This window comes from Crotalus tigris, unplaced genomic scaffold (genome assembly GCF_016545835.1).
Source record: "Crotalus tigris isolate CLP2741 ecotype Arizona unplaced genomic scaffold, ASM1654583v1 scf7180000024376.1991246, whole genome shotgun sequence".
NCBI classification, from domain to species: Eukaryota; Metazoa; Chordata; class Lepidosauria; order Squamata; family Viperidae; genus Crotalus; species Crotalus tigris.
Genome location: NW_024100546.1, coordinates 1,335,903 through 1,354,274, shown reverse-complemented (window position 1 = coordinate 1,354,274; position 18,372 = coordinate 1,335,903). Strand labels below are relative to the sequence as shown.

At 37.6% G+C, this 18,372-nt stretch overlaps 1 protein-coding gene across 1 annotated transcript in view; it reads left to right on the top strand.

Annotated features, from left to right (window-relative positions):
• Nucleotides 1-16,439, top strand: part of LY75 (lymphocyte antigen 75) — a 71,509-nt gene extending 55,070 nt beyond the window's left edge. Inside the window, exons 28-35 of the mRNA XM_039328447.1 lie at nucleotides 441-563; nucleotides 1,548-1,745; nucleotides 1,845-2,065; nucleotides 4,553-4,727; nucleotides 6,662-6,826; nucleotides 6,967-7,083; nucleotides 10,509-10,676; nucleotides 11,275-16,439. Coding sequence (XP_039184381.1) covers nucleotides 441-563; nucleotides 1,548-1,745; nucleotides 1,845-2,065; nucleotides 4,553-4,727; nucleotides 6,662-6,826; nucleotides 6,967-7,083; nucleotides 10,509-10,676; nucleotides 11,275-11,459 — 1,352 coding nt within the window. The 3' untranslated portion in view covers nucleotides 11,460-16,439. The remainder of the gene's footprint in view (nucleotides 1-440; nucleotides 564-1,547; nucleotides 1,746-1,844; nucleotides 2,066-4,552; nucleotides 4,728-6,661; nucleotides 6,827-6,966; nucleotides 7,084-10,508; nucleotides 10,677-11,274) is intronic.
• The last annotated feature ends 1,933 nt before the right edge of the window (nucleotides 16,440-18,372 follow it).

The window sequence follows — 18,372 nt, the reverse complement described above, 5'->3', positions numbered from 1 at the left end:
TTACCTTCAGAATTTGCTCCCATTTTTTTCCTACTGAATTTTATTAAATTGTGGAATTTGGGAACAGAATGTATTCTTTCTCTTGTTTTGAAAATACAATCCGTTTTAATAATTGCTTGAAGCTATATTATTTTTCTTAGGAAAGTCCCTAGTCAGATGTTGCTTGTAAAACACTTCAGGTGTTTACATCTTTTCCAGCTGTACATATCTATGTTTAGCTACATGTTACAAATATTTAAGATGTTGTAATCCTGGTTATTGTTTCTTAACTTTGTCTAACATGGAATTTGCTACTCCCATTATACAATAAAGTGACTTTAAGATCTCTTTCATGGACAGTGGTACTCAGATCTAATCCTTTGCTTAAATCTTCTAAAAGATATTGTTATAAAGTTCTCCAATTGCATTCCATGATTTATTTTTTAATATTGCTTCAACAGATCCAGATGCATCACTTTTGAATATCAGGGATGAAGATGAAAATGATTTTATTCTTGAGCAGTTTCAGTCTTTCAGTGGTCTGGCTCAGTGGATGTGGTTGGGTTTGCTTTATGACACTAAGGGTATGTTGGAAGTTATTTATTGGCTCCTTGCTTTCTGAATTTACAGAGGGACTACAATAATTTTATATTATTTGCAGAAAATTGATGTGCCAAAAGAGTTCAGTGTTTCTTTTATTATATTGTAATCAGAAAATGTTAATTTTGTTTTAGTTAGAATTGTCAACTGGGTGTGAATGGAACTCCAAAGCCAACTTATTTTTAAATATTTTATTCTTATTTAAGACTCTTTTAATTATTGCATACTAGAACAGTGGCCTAAAAGAGCGAAAGGTGGATAAATAGTAATTAACTGGCATTTCTAAAAATAATTAACGTTCCTGTGAGTATTATAAGTGCAATTTAAGAATAGTTCAAATGTAAAAATGTTCTGTTTCAAAATCTTTCAGTAAATATGCACTTAATACAGGTAGCCCTTGACTTACAGCATTCATTTAGTGACCATTCAAAGTTACAACGGCACTGGAAAAAGTGATTTACGACCGTTTTTCACACTTACGACCATTGCAGCATCCACTTGGTCACATTTTCTAAATTCGAATGCTTGGCAACCGATTCGTATTTATGACAGTTGCAGTGTCCTGGGGTCATGTGATCAGCTATTGTGACCTTCTGACAAGCAAAGTCAATGGGGAAGCCAATTCCCTTAACAACAATGTTACTAACTTAACAGCTGTAATGATTCATTTAATAACTCTGACACGAAAGGTCATAAAATGAAGCAAAACTCACTTAACAAATATTTTAACTTAGCAACATAAATTTTGGGCTCAATTGTGGTTGTAAGTTGGGTGGGCTCAATTGTGGTTGTAAGTTGGGGTGTACCTGTAAAAGGGCAGGGCTACTGATTTTTATTGACCTTTGCCCTTTCAAATTGTGTTAATATTGCCAAAGTGGAGGTTTTTCAGTCCTTTCAAATTTTCAGATCCAGTTGATGACACTTGATATTGCTTATTTCCCCTCCAAATCATACATTTTCCTCCACAGATAATCTCCTGAAGTGGTATGACGACACATACTTGTCATATAACAACTGGAGAATGGGACGACCTAACATCAAGAATAACTTCTTTCTTGCTGGCATTAACATGGATGGCTTCTGGGATATTTATGAACATTCGCAAAACAACCGGTTATACTTGTACTTCAGTTTAAATAGCATCCTGGTCTGCAAGATAGACATGGGTAAGAAATACGTCTTGGACTGAATTTCAAATTCCACTGACCTTTCTTTAAGCAGGAACGGGAACGCAACATCTAATTTATTCATAATTTATTCTTTAGAGACCAAAGTCAGCCAACCTCCGCTTCCTGAAAAACTGCCCTACAAAAATAACGTCTACTGGATTCTTCAGAAACAGCTCAATTGGTATGATGCGTGGAAAGAATGCAAACAGAAAGGAAGCGATTTAGCCAGCATTCATAGTATTTCCGAACAAGTTTTTCTGGAAGACATTGTAAGGCGTGATGGATTTTCATTGTGGATTGGTTTATCTAATCATGGTGTAAGTTGAGTCAGAGATTCTTAGCCTATTTTTCACATATGGTTGATTCCTAGACCTGTTTACCATATAGAAATAAGCATGGTATTTAACATTCTTCCACTTGTGTACTCCCATCTTTTATTCTTCATTCTTATCATAGAATCAAACCCCCAAATAATTTTGATTTTGCGATTTCTAGTCTCAAATGATATGCAATTATACCCAATCCTTTTCAATGTTACTACCTACACATCTTTCATAAACTTAGTTTTTGTCAAAACTAATGTTCCATGTTCATGCAACTCACGTTCCAATCTGCATGTCGAGGTTCCAATCAATAAGACCAAATAAATCAGAACTCCGAGGCAAGAAAGTTCCTCAAAGAACATGTTTATTGGATAAATAATACAGCATGTTCAAAAGTGAAAACAGATCTAAACTTTCCCTCCATGAATCAAAGTAATACAATGTAACAATTCTCACCCCTCTATTCATGCTACCCAATAGAACACCTTGGCGGGATTTCTGACTTAACGATCCTCCTCCTTCCCTCCGGCATGGGAATGACCTTGGTTCCCACAAGAGTTGCTCATATTTAGACTAACAGAAATACCATCTCCCCCCTCCCCTTCTTGTGGCAATCTACCACCTCCCCGCCCCGCCAGAGATCACCCAGGCAGCCCAGCGGTGCCATGGTAGCCACACCCTCCACCCATGCCCCACAGCATCACCTGTGCATGACAGGGTGCAAGGGCGGAGTCTTGTCCCCACTGCCCGGCTACTATGTCCTTGGCTGCACTGCTTCGCATAGGCTGTGCCTGGGGGCAACTCTCCTCCAGGGGAGGCTGCTGGTGAGGGGGCTGTGAGAGGAGGCGGGGCTGGGATGATGGTGCGTGTGCCCACAGGGCTCCAAGTGCCGCCTCTGGCACGCAAAAGATAGGTTCGCTACCACTGGTCTAAAGTATGTTTTCCATATGTTAAGAGATCAGTGGGGAGATTTTAGAAGTTTAATTGCCACACTCTATGGTGAACCATATCTGATGGAGAGGAGGGCAGTCATAGCTGGGGAAGGATGAGTTAGCTCTTTAGTCACTGCCAACACAGCCTTGAAAACACACACACACACACACACACACACACACACACACGTGAGATGGGAGTGCTTTACTCAGGAGGATGGAAATGAGCAGAAGAGAACTTGTTACTGCTTTTCAAAGAAAAATTAAAAATCATGGCATGGGCTTTGTCTATTTGGTCAGAAGAGAATAATATATAACTGCTTAGCTCTGCATCTGAAATATGAATCTGACTGACAGATGGAGACTATGCTAAGAAACTCTTCCATATAGGATTGCCTGGTTGGTAAGTTCTCCAGAGGAGACCTTGTTCCCCAATCCACATTTGGAAATGAGTATAATCACTATGGCTTGCACTATTTTAAAATATTTCTTTCTTTTTTTTTACTTACTTATTTTACAGTATTTGTATGCTCCTCATTTTGCAGGTCTTTTGGCAAGTCACAATAGTAATCCATTCTCAACTTCATAGCATTAAAATCAGTTAAAGGGTTATTAAACTTAATTTCTTAAAACCAGAATAATTAGCAATTGATAGAAAATAGGGAATAGACACCTACCTTCCATTAACATTGCATGGGCTCATTATGGACTTTTTCTGCCAATAAAAACATGGCATTCTGCTTGAACCGGCTCTTAGAATTTATTGACCTGCCATCCTAAACTTATTGTAATCTTTTATGATTAAAATGAATGCCTCTTGCTATTGTGGGTGTGTTTAGGACTACAACAGCTCTGCTGTAGAAGCTAAGGTTTGTATACCTCTGCTCATGCTACTATGCCATTTTGAAGAGATTAAAAAGTGAGAGGGGAAAAAAAAATCTGATCCAGGCCTTAATCAGTAAGATAATGAAACGTTAACTCTTTGCCCTCCTCCATAAGACATATCTCAGCTAAGCATCTCCTAGTTGGCGTTTACCTTGGAAGAAGAGCAATGAGATGGGGTTACTCTGGGTTGGGTCTTTGAATCTCCACCCTACTCATTAAAACAATTGCTAATTGCACTAGTGTTGCCAAGTAAACTAATTCCCTGAGGGCTCAGTTCTCAGAATACAGCCAAGCGCAGCTGAGTTCATGTCTTACGGTGAATATTAGAAAAGAATGTTAAGAAAGAGTCTGAATTTGTCATCAGTTCAGGTCATAACCATTTGCTCTCTAGCGCAGTGATTCTCAACCTTTCTAATGCCATGACCCCATAATACAGTTCCCCATGTTGTGGTGACCCCCAAGTGGGTGTGGCCACCAATAAGAGGGAGTAGGACAGCTAGGAAAAAGGGAAAAAATGGCGGACAGCATGGTTTGGTGACCCCCGTGAAATGGTCATTCGACCCCAAATGGGGTCCCGACCCACAGGTTGAGAACCACTGCTCTAGCGTTTGCTAAAATCAAGTGTACCATCAGAATTGATCAACAGAAGTTGCACCTTCCCCAGGGAAATGATTCCGATTTTGAGTGGTCCGATGGAAGCCGGTTTGACTACCAGCCTTGGGAATATCAGCATTCTCATACTTTTGGAAACTGTTTTGCTATGGACACTAAAGGAATTTGGAATCGCAGGAAATGCACCTCTCGAGGCGACGGTGCTATCTGCTACTCTTCTTCAAATAGTAAGTATATAGGTATTCCTATGTTATTTGGTTCTTTTCCACTTAAGAAACTACAAAACAAAAGAATGGGCATTTTCTCCTATCCCGTGCTGAATATATTTCCTTGGAGGCCAGCAGATCTTAACCAGATAGCAGGACAAGATAATAGTTTTCAGCTTGTAAAGAGGCCTCGAAGAGCATAATAAAAATAAGACAGCTCTTGTTTTCAGACTGCTAAAAAGGACACGGCACAGAATTTAAAAAGAGGAGGCAAACAAGAAAAGTTGGCTTTAATAGTTTTTATTGGAATTTGCCAGTTAAGATGGAAATATATTGCTCAAGTGGCTAATTGCTTCCTCTTCCTTTGTAAAAGTAGGTATTCCTGCTATTCTTCCTCAGAGGTGGCCTTGCAGTGCTACTGAGGTAGGGTTGCAAAGCCACCTCAGAGGCTTTCATGTAACACAGTCATTGCTGATTCATTGCACAGTCAGTCAGATGTTCAGACTGGATTTGGCATTTTTATCCACCTATCAAGTCCTTCCCGAGGATCTGGGATAGGCAGATGTGGATGTTTGACGGCGTTAAAGGTATCGTTGCAGGATGTAAGCTGTTCTGAGTAAAGCTGCCTTTTGCATTTGACTGATGGTGAATTTTTCAGTGATGATGGTGTTAAAGTGGTGCTCCAGTTATTTTGGGATTGCACTCAAGGTGCCTATTAACTATTGGTACTATTCAATTTGTTTGGAGGATTACTTAATAGTATGAACAGTTTAACGGCCCGTTTTGAGCCGTGGTGGTGCAGTGGTAGAATGCAGTATTGCAAGCTAATTCTGCTGATTGCCAGCAGTTTGATTCTCATTGGCTCAAGGTTGACTCTGCCTTCCATCTTTCCGAGGTCGGTAAAATGAGGATCCAGATGGTTAGGGGCAATATGCTGAGTCTGTAAACCACTTAGAGAGGGTGTAAAGCACTGTGAAGTGGTATATAAGTCTAAGTGCTATTGCTATTTTGGCAAAGCAGGCCACCACCACAATCTGAGCACAGTTTTACCTCATGCAATTCCATCATATTAGCTATGTTTTCCTAATCTAGAGTCAGTTTTATTAACCAACATTTTCTTCCTACATATGCCTAAGTATGAAATGCATGACTGTTTATTTGATTTCATGGAAATGTTTGTAGTGCTGTTGCTAAAATGCTTACCATTTCAAATCTTCCCAGGATTTTAACAAGTTGACCTTTTGTGGGCATGCAGAAAATTCAAGCCATAAGAGATTCAGGCTGGATTCAGTTGTAATCTCCGTTCCCTTTTCCTGCAGTGTCTTTTATGTAAATCCACTTCATGAGCTCAGGACAGAAATTTACTAAGTCAAAGTGGTTGCACAAGCCTTAACTGCCAACTGGATTGTTCCCTAAATTGCTGTTTTTAAGTCGCTTAGGAAAAAGTACTCTAAGCTATTTAAGAAAAGATGTTCTGGGTTATTGATTTGATTACACCCCCACACACACTTGGGAGGATAACAGTATATTTGTTTGGGTGAAAGGCTAAAGAGTTAAAAGCAGTATTTCTCAACCTTGACCATTTTAAGGCATGTGGACTTCAACTCCCAGAATTCCACAGCCAGCACTGCTGGCTGTGGAATTCTGGGAGTTGAAGTCCACATGCCTTAAAATGGTCAAGGTTGAGAAACACTGAGTTAAAGCCAATTCTGGGCAGTACCATCTGCTTTGTAAAAAAGGGGGAGGAAAGTCACGACTAATGCAGGCATTTTCATTCCTTGCTATAGCTACTGCTTTCTAAGAATTAAAACATTTTTTTCCGTGAAGGTGTGCTATTACTTACTAGCAAACATATTTAGAACCTTGCTTTATTTATATTTTGAATTGTTATTACAATACTAAAATGTCAGTTGAATATTTGAATAAAGTTGATCATGCTATTTGTGTTTTCACAGAAGTGCAATTAAAGCAAAGCGAAACATCATCAAAGTGTCCAGACCCTCCTAATGGAGCATCACCATGGCTATACTACAAAGATTATTGCTACGCGTTTGATATGGCATTTTATAATTATTCCACATATACTGCAGACACAGCTAGGAAAGTTTGTAAGAAACTTGGTATGCCCAAATTATGCATTTCTTTTCTTGGCTAAAGAGTTATTTTTCGGTATTATTTTAGATAATGTCTTAAATAATTTCTTTTGGACATTTGAATAAATTAAGATTTTCCTCATTTAAGATAAATGTTTTCTCTTTAGATCCTTCTGCAAATCTTCTGACTATCAAGGATGTAGAGGAAAATAAGTTTGTGAGCACACACTTGAAAGAATATTATTTTATTACTGGAAAAGCATGGCTTGGAATGCAATTTACTGGTAAGGAAAAGTTGGATGTAATATTAAACAACATTTGGAAATGACAAAAACTATATAGTACTTGAAGAAGGTTTAGGTAAAAATGTCTAGGCTACATTCGTGTTCATGGAAAACAAAGATACTGGCTTACAATAAAGCTGAATTTTTTTCAGTGTGTATATGGAATGGGCTATGCATAGCAAAAAAAAATTAATAGAGAAGTAATACTTTTTATTTCTTGGTAATACTTCCAGTAATTTAAATATAAACACATGCAGTAAGAAATGCAGTTAAAAGAAATGAATATTTGGCCAGTTAGTTCAGTATTTTAATTTTAACCTTATCTTTTCACACACTGATCATCTTTGCCCCCATTTTTTTTCTGCATTGTTCTCTTCCCTACCTTCCATAGTTCCAAATTCAGTTCTTTCTTGTGCCTTCCTGCTCTCCTGCTTAGACCTCTGCCTCAGGGTACCTTTTTTGCCCCAGTACTGCGGCCTGCCAGACAACAGGATAACAAGCTGGATGCCTGCCCTAGTCCGATGATATTGAAACTCAGAATTTTTAGAAGCAAAGAGTTCTTTTTACCTATATCTAAAGAAGGCAACTGTAGTATAGTCACAGCTTGGCATGGGTTGAAACTAGGAGTCTGATAAACAAACAACATATACAGGGGAAAAGGCATAAGACATGATGGAATGGAATTCAGGTGGACTTGGAATTCAGAATCCAAGGCATAGCCCAACAAGATAAATATGGTAGAGCCGAGGCTTGAAATGTTGTCCTCAGCTTTTGTCTCAGGAAGGGGAGCCAATAAAGAAGCCAGGCTGAGCTATTGCCCACATACTCAGCTGGGGCACCAGCCTTATTAGAGTCTGCTCTCCTTCTGGCCTGCTTCTTTGGCCAGGTTTTCTGACCTGCCGAACTCACTGCAGGGAATCTTGACAATTTGCTAAATATGCTTCAGCCAGTAGGATGCTTCATAGTAGGATGGGCAATATGTGGTCCTCCGTGAACTCCAAACTCATGCTCATCATAACAGACATGGATGGTGGTGAGCGGATGAAGAGAACTCCAGTTCTAACAGCAGTTGGAGGATCAGCCATTGCACACCTGTTGTACATGATAAAACCAACTCAACCAGTGACTCCTCAAAGATCTTCCTGCCTCTCTGCTAACGTAGACAGCTGTGGTTTCAGAGCTGCATGGAGCTTTTCTATTCTCTTTCTGTGATCCTCTGACTGTTGAAGAAGGACAGCAAAAGTTCCCTCCAACTTACCACAGAAAATGGATGAAAGCTGTAATTAAGTGTTAAAATAAGGACATGATTTTTTTTTAAAAAAAGAGGAAATCTCTCAGCTGTATCCATTGCAGCATTCAATCCCCACCAGAGAGAGGTTCTAGAGCAGACATGTCAAACTCGCAACGTCACATGATGTGCATTGTATGGGGACTTTTGCCATTGCCAGCAATGGGGTGGGTGCAGCTTCCGCATGATGCGTCCGGCCTGCGGGCCAGCAGTTTGACACCCCTGTTCTAGAGCAATGATGGCAAACCTTCTAGGATCAGCATGTCAAAAATTTGAAAATGCCTAACTTTACTCTGCTGGGGTGTCACAAACACCAAACAATTGTCTGTCCCCTCCCCCACTTCCAATCAGGCCACCTTGAACAGCAAGCAGTATGGCCTGAAATAGAGGCCCTCAAGGCACAATTGCTCCCATGGCCTAGTTCTTCCTAGGATCTGCCACATACCTTTTTCAGGGGGCGTTCTCTTTCTGTCTCTGCGGCCTTTCTGAGATTGCTCCAGGTCGCACAAAGCCTTCAAAGTGACTTTGAAAGATGTTCTTCCACAGCGAAACAGCACAAAAGGATGTCCTGTTCTTGTGTGACTTCTGGGGGGTACATAAGAGCATATTCCTTTCTCACATGGCCTCCAAAAATTGTGTTGAGAACAGGCCTTGCTTTCAAGAATAGTTGTTGTCAGGTGTTCGTGAAGGCTGGTGTGTCATCCCAAATATCATAGCATGTCACCTTTGACAAGCATTTCCTAGGTTCACCATCACTGCTCTAGAGTTACCAAGACGATCAGTATGGGTACAATGTGAATGATGAATAGGTTTCTGTCAGCCGTCCAGAGTAGGCCCAGGTCAGGAAGCAGACTCCATAAGTAATCCTGGAACGCTATTGATTTAGGCTGTAGTAACAAAATCCTGAAAGCCTAACAGCATTTTCTTTCTTTCCCCCTCTTCCTCTTGAAAGATGGAGCTAGTTTGAGGATTTTTTTTAATGTTTCTTCCTGTTTTGAACTTAAGTAGAGTTTCTTTAAGGTAATCTCTTTAGTTTTTGTTTGTTTGTTTGTTTGTTTCATAATAGCCCTATGAAATGTTGTGGAGGACAACTTTCAAATGAACTACCAAAGTAATTACACTCAAGCAGACAGACTAATGTTAAGAAACTACACAACAGAGCTGAGCACACTTGAAATATTTTTTGGAAGAAGTGCATGGGGCCTTACGAAAGAACAAGCACAGCGTCTCCCTCCAGTTCATAAAAATGCACACTCTTCCCCCCACACACACACACACGTTTACAAACAAGGGTGGAAAAGGAACCATGTTAAATAATAATTTAATCTAATTATTGCAATTAAATAAGGCAGTAAAGGCAGGCTGCTTTAATTATTCAGTTCATTAAAGCAGTTGTATCTAGTTTCAGACTTGTGGGGAAGCCTGAAAAATATAGACATGCTCTAACAAATGGCGGAGAAGCACTGTACTTGCACGAGGTCAAAAAGTTTGAAACTTTTTAAGAGCATACACTCACTTTAATTACATAAAGAGTATCTGGCCTCTACTGGGAAGTGACAGCCACTTTTATTCTGTAGCTGTGCACCCCAAAAATTGTTGGGGGCCTGTGCTAATGGCTAGCGCTGGCAAGCCTGCTTTGCCATAATGATAGTGTAGGTTTTCCTCAGTCCTTGCATTGCAGCCTCGTCAGAGGTTGCAGAAAGAGGTCTGTAAGGCATGTTTTTGTTACATCTGTTATTTGGCCTCAGCTGCTGATCAGGAAATCTTTCCCATAAGATTTCCTGCCACCAATTACATCGGCAACTCAAGGAGTACGCATTTGGCCCTATGCAAGTTGATGTTTGGATACTTCTTGGAATAACCAGTGTATGTTTTTACAAGATTGGTATGATTCTTTCCTGTTTGGCCGACCTAGTTTTTAACTTAATACTTCGGATTGTGAGCATGGCAAATCACTAATTGGTTAGTTACTAAGACCGTTTTTATAAACTGAACCCAGAATACAGCTTTGGCTATTTAATACGCATCAAACTCTTGATAACCAAGTATAGAATAAATTGTATGTATATTGCATAATAAGTGAAAGACATTTGTGTTCATAAATTAAAGAAGAAATGTTTTGGGCTTTTATTTACAGCCAAACCCTTGAGCTGGCTTGATGGCTCTGAGATTAAATATACAAACTGGGCCAATGAAACTGAAAAGGCTAATGGTCAGTGCAGTGTTATCTTTTCAACCAATGGGACATGGTCCAAAGCAGACTGCAACAATGAAACAAGCAGAGTTGTTTGCAAAACTCCTGAAGGTATGTAATGATGATTTAGTTTGGTCACATGAAGATAAGCTATCTGGTCCTTTTCAGATATTTTAGACTACGGCTTGCAAATAGGATGGAATAATAATAATAATAATAATAATCATCATCATCATCATCATCATCATCATCTTTAGCTGTGACCAAAGATTATGGGAATTGCTTATTCCACAATAGAGTAATCTTTTTATGATACAGTATAATATAGTAAAAGGTTTGCTTGTTTCCTTTGACATTTATGATTGAGAGAAAGTAAAATCTTCATGTCTAGCTAGCCTCAGTATGTTAGTGGCTAAGAAGGCAGCCAGCTGTTGTGAGGAAGCCATGTATGTCAGGACACTGACTTTTCTTCAGCCATGCATTTAAATGTTAGAATAATCTTAATATTTAATTTGATTTAAAATGTAGCTTAATATTTTAATATTTATTTTGTCTATTCAATATTGTTACGTTGTGACTGACTTGGATCACCCTCTGGATAGAAAGATAGGATATAAATAAAGAGAATAATAATAACGACCATAGCCACATATGGCTTGTAGTTTCACTACTCTAGTTCAATAACTTTTCTTCTTGCTTTTTCTTGTAGTCTCTCGTCATTCAAGAGGGGCAATAGCAGTTTGTGTTATATTTATTATAGCCCTCCTTGTTGGATTAGCATACTTCCTATATAGAAAGATGCGACTACACTCTTCGGGATTGGCCTCTGTTCGCTATGAGCGGGGAATGCATGATGATGAAACTGACACCATGTTTTCTAGAAGTGATGACTGAAGACCAGTTTCTGCTTGGCCTACTGAAACCAATTTCCAAATCAGCTCCTGAAGCATCTTCCAAAGATGCTATTGACTTTCATTCTTGGGGTTTATTGACACCTTCCCTTCTTTCAAGTTTAGGGGAAAAAGGGATCTTTAACAATAATCAAACTTTGCACTTTTCGTGACCTGAGATTTGCACATGGCTTGAAGTGTGGTGCATGGAACTATCCTGACATTAGGATATCCTGTACCATTTACCCAAATGAAGTAAGAGAGCAGATGGCCAGAGAATTACTTGAAATATAATTTATTGAAAATAAAGTATATGCTAGTTTATGGTATTAAAATATTATATTTTCAAAGTTAAAGATTATGTTGAGTCAGGCTCAACTTTTGATTGCTATGTGTATTATTTACGTGGCAACAGAATGAAAAAACCTGGGATTTCTCATCCAAGCATCAGCAGGTCCAAAGTTGCTTACCATTTCTGAGATCAACCAATGTCAGTGAGATATTGCCATTCTGATCTGATCCTTTTTAGTATCTTTCAGATCTCTTGAGGCCATTCTGATTTTCAGTAAAAACTCTCAAAGATTCTTTCCATCTTTAAAACAAATTTATTAAGAATTACAGTATATTAAACAGATAAAACTACAGAGAAACCTAATAAAAATATATAAAAATAAAGAAAAAGCAAGACCAAGCAGTATAGAAAAATAATCCTCTCCCAAAAAAAAGATAGTAAACAAGGAAGCTTCTCTCTTCATCCCCAATAACCTTATTCAGATTGACAATTTATTGCTGTCTGTTAAATTAACAGCCAGATGCATCTTCATTCCATACCTCATCCCATTTCCATAAACTCATTTCTAAATCTTCAGCTTTCCTTATTAATCAACAAAAGTCGATTAAAAATTAACAAAAAATACCTAAGGACATGAGTATATAATCCCTTTTTCTAATTAGCCTAAATCCTCCTCAACCCTCTCTTAACAATTAAACATTACAAAAATAAGAATAATAAAACTGAAAGCTGTTAAACATTATCAGAAATAATAAAGCCTTATTTAGATTTCCAAAAATGGTAATGTAAATATTACAAATTAATCCATTATACCATTAATTTCCAAAAGAAAAACTATCCAGTTTGAATAACCGTTATTATCACCAAAAATAGCAACTTGTTATTTAATCATAGTCAAATAAACCACTTTTGTATTTTTTTTCCTTTTTCCTCCCAGTCATCTTGGAATCCCATAAATAAATTCTAACTCCTGTTTTCCTGTAGTCTTTTTACCTCTACTTTTGAGGTTCTTATCATAGTCCATTTGAACTTTCCATGAAGTGATTCGAATAAATCTTCTGTATTTCAATTTAAAAAGACAGTCCACACCATTTTGAACATATTTTTGTATGTGGTTGTTTTTTTAAAAAAATAATAATTGTCCAAATCCACTTGTAAATCTGGTATTTCCATCTCTCTCTCTCTCTCTCTTTTTTTTTTTTTTAGTTGTAATTTTTAGGTCCACCTTAAACTTCTTTTCAGTTGTTTTCAGAAGAGTTCATCTTCAATAACATTTTAGAGTTAAACTGTTAAGGAATTAAAGCAGCTCAAACATTTCAGAGCCTATAGATCAAAAGCTCCTTGTAAAGTAGCCATCATATACTTGTTTTGCTTTAAAACATAAATCAGATTTTTCCCACATGAGGTCTTTTTAGTTAGTTTTGAAATCTTTCTTTAAATCAGCTTAAAGCCATCGCCATTAAAACTGTTTCAAAACAACTCTAAAGTCACTCCTTCACTTTATATTGCGAAAAGTTACAAAAAAAAATAGATTTACAAAACTGAAAAAAACATAGTTTCCATTCTTTTAAACAGATTGAAAGGACATTTACCCAGCAACTTGTAGTCTTCGTAGTTCTGAAGGATTTTCAGTCTTAAAAGAGGCAGTAAATAGTCCAAAGTGATTAAAAACATGAGGTTTGGTCAAGCCTCAAGTCCTTAAAAGGTTTCATTTGGGGCTCAGAGGAGGGTACAAAACAGGAATTCCCAACTGATTGCAAGCAGCTGTGAAAACAACAGTTTCTACAGAATTCAGCTGACTGAAATTCATATGGTCCATCTCCAGATCTCTCTCTCTTCCAGAGAGAATTTTGACAGTCTAGATCTCACATCTAAGTGCCTTTTCGACTGAAATGCCCCTGCAATCCATGCAGAGTAGAGAAGATGCTGCAGGTATTGGCTTGCCTTGCTGCATCGGAAATTCCAAGGTTCTTCATCTTGATCAAAGTTACAATTTAGATTTGGATTCTTTTACTGTATTAACTTTTAAAGCTTGACTCTTACATTTTCTGTAGCTATAACAAAAGAACAGCAACAAGTTATTGTCAAATTGTATTTTTCTTCGACTTTCTCCTGAATTTGCCGTATACACAGGAACAGGTTAACCTCAGTTTAAGGGCTAAATGAAAGTTTCAGAACCCACTGTCAATTCACTGTTCAGGATTCATGAATGGGAGTGTGTTGCACAATGTAAAAGTTTTAACATTGTGTTTATTATTATTATTTATGTTAGCCTTAATATTTTTCAAAAGAGGTACTACTAAGTATTTTCTTTATTTGTTTTTGAAATACATTGACTGTAATCTAAAGTCTTATTTATGGTCAATGCTTTACTTGTACTTAAACTGGAGCATCCATGTTTTGTTCTTGCCTGATTCCATAGCACTATATTGGTGATTTCTCCTATCCATTCATACCATCAGTTTCCTGTTTCTGATTCTTTGCTGTGTGTAGCTTTCTTTGATGGTACTTGTAATATGGAACAATTCAACACAGAGTAAACATATTTAGTCAGCCCTTAGCAAACTTCATAAAAATTATGTCATTAAAAACCTTCTGATTTCAGTAGAGTTTCCAAAGATGTAGTTCAGCTGATTTTTAGTAAGAAGCCAAAGCCTTTAAGATGCCAAAACAAATTCAATTTTATGATTTGATTTGTAGCATTTCTTAAAATGTTTCCTTTAATAAAACTCATCAGACCGATAATTAACATCCACTTCTGAAAACTCAGAGGAACGCTATCAGAGATTATAGGGGGGGAAATATGTTTAGTGCTAAGTTGGCTCTTTTATTGCTAAATTAGAGCTTTTAAAAGATATTGAATATGCACCTCTGGAATTAGTGACATATATAGCTCTTTTTTTAAAAAAAAATCAGGTGTGTGTTTCCTATTTCATATACAAGAAGAAATGCACTGCACAGCATTTATTAAACAAATGCTATATATGCAGATAGGTGCCCTTCCCCTTTATGAAAATAAAGATGCTTTGCTTGCCTGGAATTCTATATTCTATGGTTCCAATTAATGGATGTGGTGGTTCTTGCCTTACCTTGCAGCAAGACATAAGCCCAAGCCTATAAGTTACTTCTTTTCAAGACGTTTTGTGTGGTCTTTATAAGCATGTGCATAAATACATCCTTTTCTCTAGGTGAACATTTGTTTCTAATTTTTTTATGTTTATGGTTTTGATATGCTTTATGTTATTATTACTGACACTGTTTTAATTCTTGATTGGGAGCAGCCCAGACTTTGTTATAAGATGGGTGGCTATATAAATGTTTTAAATAAACAAGTAAATAAGACATCTGGACAGAAAGCCAATTTTTCTACAGTTAATTGCACTGCTTTCTTTATGTTCGTTTCTGCACTTGACTTTTAACGATTGTAGGATATTTTACTATGACCTTTTCCAGGACATCACCACAGTGAGTATGAGGATCTAATAAAGACAAGAGGTAGTTTGCACTAAAGAAGTGATGTCATTTTTTCCACATCATTTGTAAAACAAAATGCCTGGATGCTTATATATGCTTTCTGTTAGTAATCAAAGGGACAAAGCCCTAACCTAAAACTAGAAATGGGAGAAATTCATTGAGGGGTGGTATGCCAGTGACCCTGTTCTTGTAGCAGTGTCTGATAGATAACGCATTATCCTGATTAGCTCAGAATGACCAGTCTATCAAATATTGAGGACATGGGGTTTGATGTAACTTTGCAACAAGAGCATTTTAGAGGGAACTACATGGAAGAAAATCCCAAACTTTTTTTCAAAAGTGCTGAAATGCCTTTGATGTAGTTCTTAGATTAACAGCCTAGTTCAGCCTGCTAAACAAGTGATAAATGGATACAGTAAGATGGGAAAAGATACCCTTTGGCTGTGTAAGGAAGCCTTTATAAAATGCCTTTATCAAAGTTTTTAGCTGATAAGTACTTTTGTATACTGTTTAATCAACTTGCCAAGGAGGTAGTTGTTAATGTCATCTCGGTCAGACCAAGTCAGCCACTAAATAGCAGGACCGAAAAAGAGTTCCCAGAACACACCCCTGTGGATCACAGAAAAGCAGGCCACTTAACCATATGTTAAAATCATACTTTCACAAGACTTGATTACCATGGTCACAAGTTGTTAGTCCGAGATAAAGAGTTTAAAAGCAAGTAGCATTTTGTGTATGTATGTGATATTCTGTTTAATAAGTTTGTACAACGCTACTGACACCAGGTTATTTTGCACTCACAGGTTATTTTAATGTGAATTTATACATGGAATAGGGCTATTCAGTCATACAGCCTAGGAATAAACATGAACAAAATATTTCACTGTTTCTATGAAGGATTTACAATCTAAAACTTATTTTGTAAATGGTTTTAATTCTGCTTGATTTTTTGTCCTATACCTGGACAAGTGAAAAAAATGTGTGAACTAATACAGATGCCTTAATGTATCTAATTAGCTCTCTTGGAGGGAGTTTGCAAAGAAGCTTACCTGTGGTGGTGATAAGAGAAACAGAAGATGTATAAAAAGCTTCAATAATTGCTAGTTTTAAAGTATAAGAAAGTTACATTGATTCAGTTCTTCCCTCCTCATTAAAATACTTTGTATGTTTCATTATTTTTTTAAAAAATGTCAGTGTTAATAAAACTGTTAAAAAAAAGAGTCATTGATGAGTTTTTATTTATAGAGGGAAGAGGACATTAAAGCTAGGGTTACCATCCGAACTGCAAAAATCTAAGTCCTCCTTAGGTGGCAGCAAAGTATGAGTTTCTCCTTTTTGTTGACTGTCATCTAGAGGTGATAAGGATTTGTGCAATCCCAATTTGGTAGCTGTCATTAAACAGATCACAAAGACAAAATGTTTACAATTTTTATTCAGAAGGTAGAACACTTGCCTACCCAAATGCTGCCTTTCCCCCTATATAAATGTTTATATTTTCAGATCAAAAGATCTAGGATATTTGATAGACATAGCTTCCTTTTTCTTTTGATATTCTAACTGAAGCAAGCATGAATGATGCTTTGAGACTATCAAGAGAAAGACAAAAAAGCAACTGATCAGGCATGAGTGAAATCAAATATAAGGGATTAAAACACCAGTAGTTCTCCCTTGTTGTGTTCACCAATAGCTGTCCAGTAACCATGTTTAGAGTGACCTTATACACTCAAATCACGTTGGGCTCTTGTGAGTATATTCAGGCTCTCTGCAGATAAAGTAACTCAGATCCACTAGCCTTACACTGTAATTGGCCAGGCAAAGCTAGGGTGAGATACCCAGAGCATAAACTGGTTATGTGATCTGGGCCTCTCCTGGGTCATGACTGCATTTATAAGGAGATGAGCCATAGTTGGGTCCATGCTGTAAGGTCAGCCATTTTGATGAAGGAAGTTTTGCGTTCTGCCTTGAAAAAGTTTGTGATGTGCCCCTTTCTCAAGATGCTGTTCTTGCACCCAACAGTGTTTGATAACTATTGACAAATAGTTGGGGATTCTTCTGTTAAAATATGCATGGGCCAGTAAAGCAAATATTCAGATATTTTAAATCCATTAAAGTGTGAGGAAGAAAGTTGGGAAAAGGGCTTGCTTTTCAACAATACATAAATGACACCATCAGTTCAGTAAATATCAGGCCATTTTAGAAAATAAATCCATTTAATTGTGTTTTAGAATTCTGTACATTAGGCAACTAGAAACTGTAGCTACTAAACTTAATTCAGTTTGAGCAGATTTTAAAATTACACTTCCCAGAGTTGATAGCATTAGCTGTCTCTTCCAATCCCATTGTACATTCATGCAGTATCTCACTGAAAGCAGCTTGGGGGGAAAAGTGTATTGCTTTCAGTCTAAAGGCAAAAGCCCTCCAGCTAATGCACATTAAAAATTCATTAGCAAGGCCACTTCACTAATGGCAGAGCAAAAAGAGAATTCCTAAGGAATGGGGGAACATGTGGATGAAGAGAAGCAAGTAATTAGGACCTGGATCCATGAAGCAAAGACATCTGTACCTAATTCATTATTCTCCCTTCACAAGAACATTCAGAGTCGACTCACCTAAGCAGAAGACCTGCAGTTGATCGATGGGATGTCCCCAAACTTGTGTGAGCCTGGCTGTGGCGCAAAGCTATAGCTACATAGTTTTCCGCATACTATCCCAAATTGAACTAAGATGGCATCGCTTTAGAATACCTACTGTGAGACTCCCAGAGAAATTGCCAAACCATAGTGACATTGAGTAGTACCATGTCAAAAGGATGATACTTTTTGTGCACATGACTTTGCTAAGAAGTACCATGTACCCAGCATCCATAGAAGTCCATGAGTAGCATGCATGTGTCAAACTGCCCCAGAAAAACAGGAAATCAAGGCAACCAGATGCTATGCAGATGTTTTGGACTGTAGCTCCCAAACCTCCAGCCTGCATGACCAAAGGTCAGGGATTCTGAAAATGGCCATCCAAAGTGTTTGCAGGACACTTAAGTAGCCCCTTTTATTTACTTACTAGATTTACAGCCTGCCTTTGCTCACAATAATATGAAGTGGGTCTGGATGAGAATGACTGTCCGTGAGCTTCCATGGCTGGAGATGGACTGGAT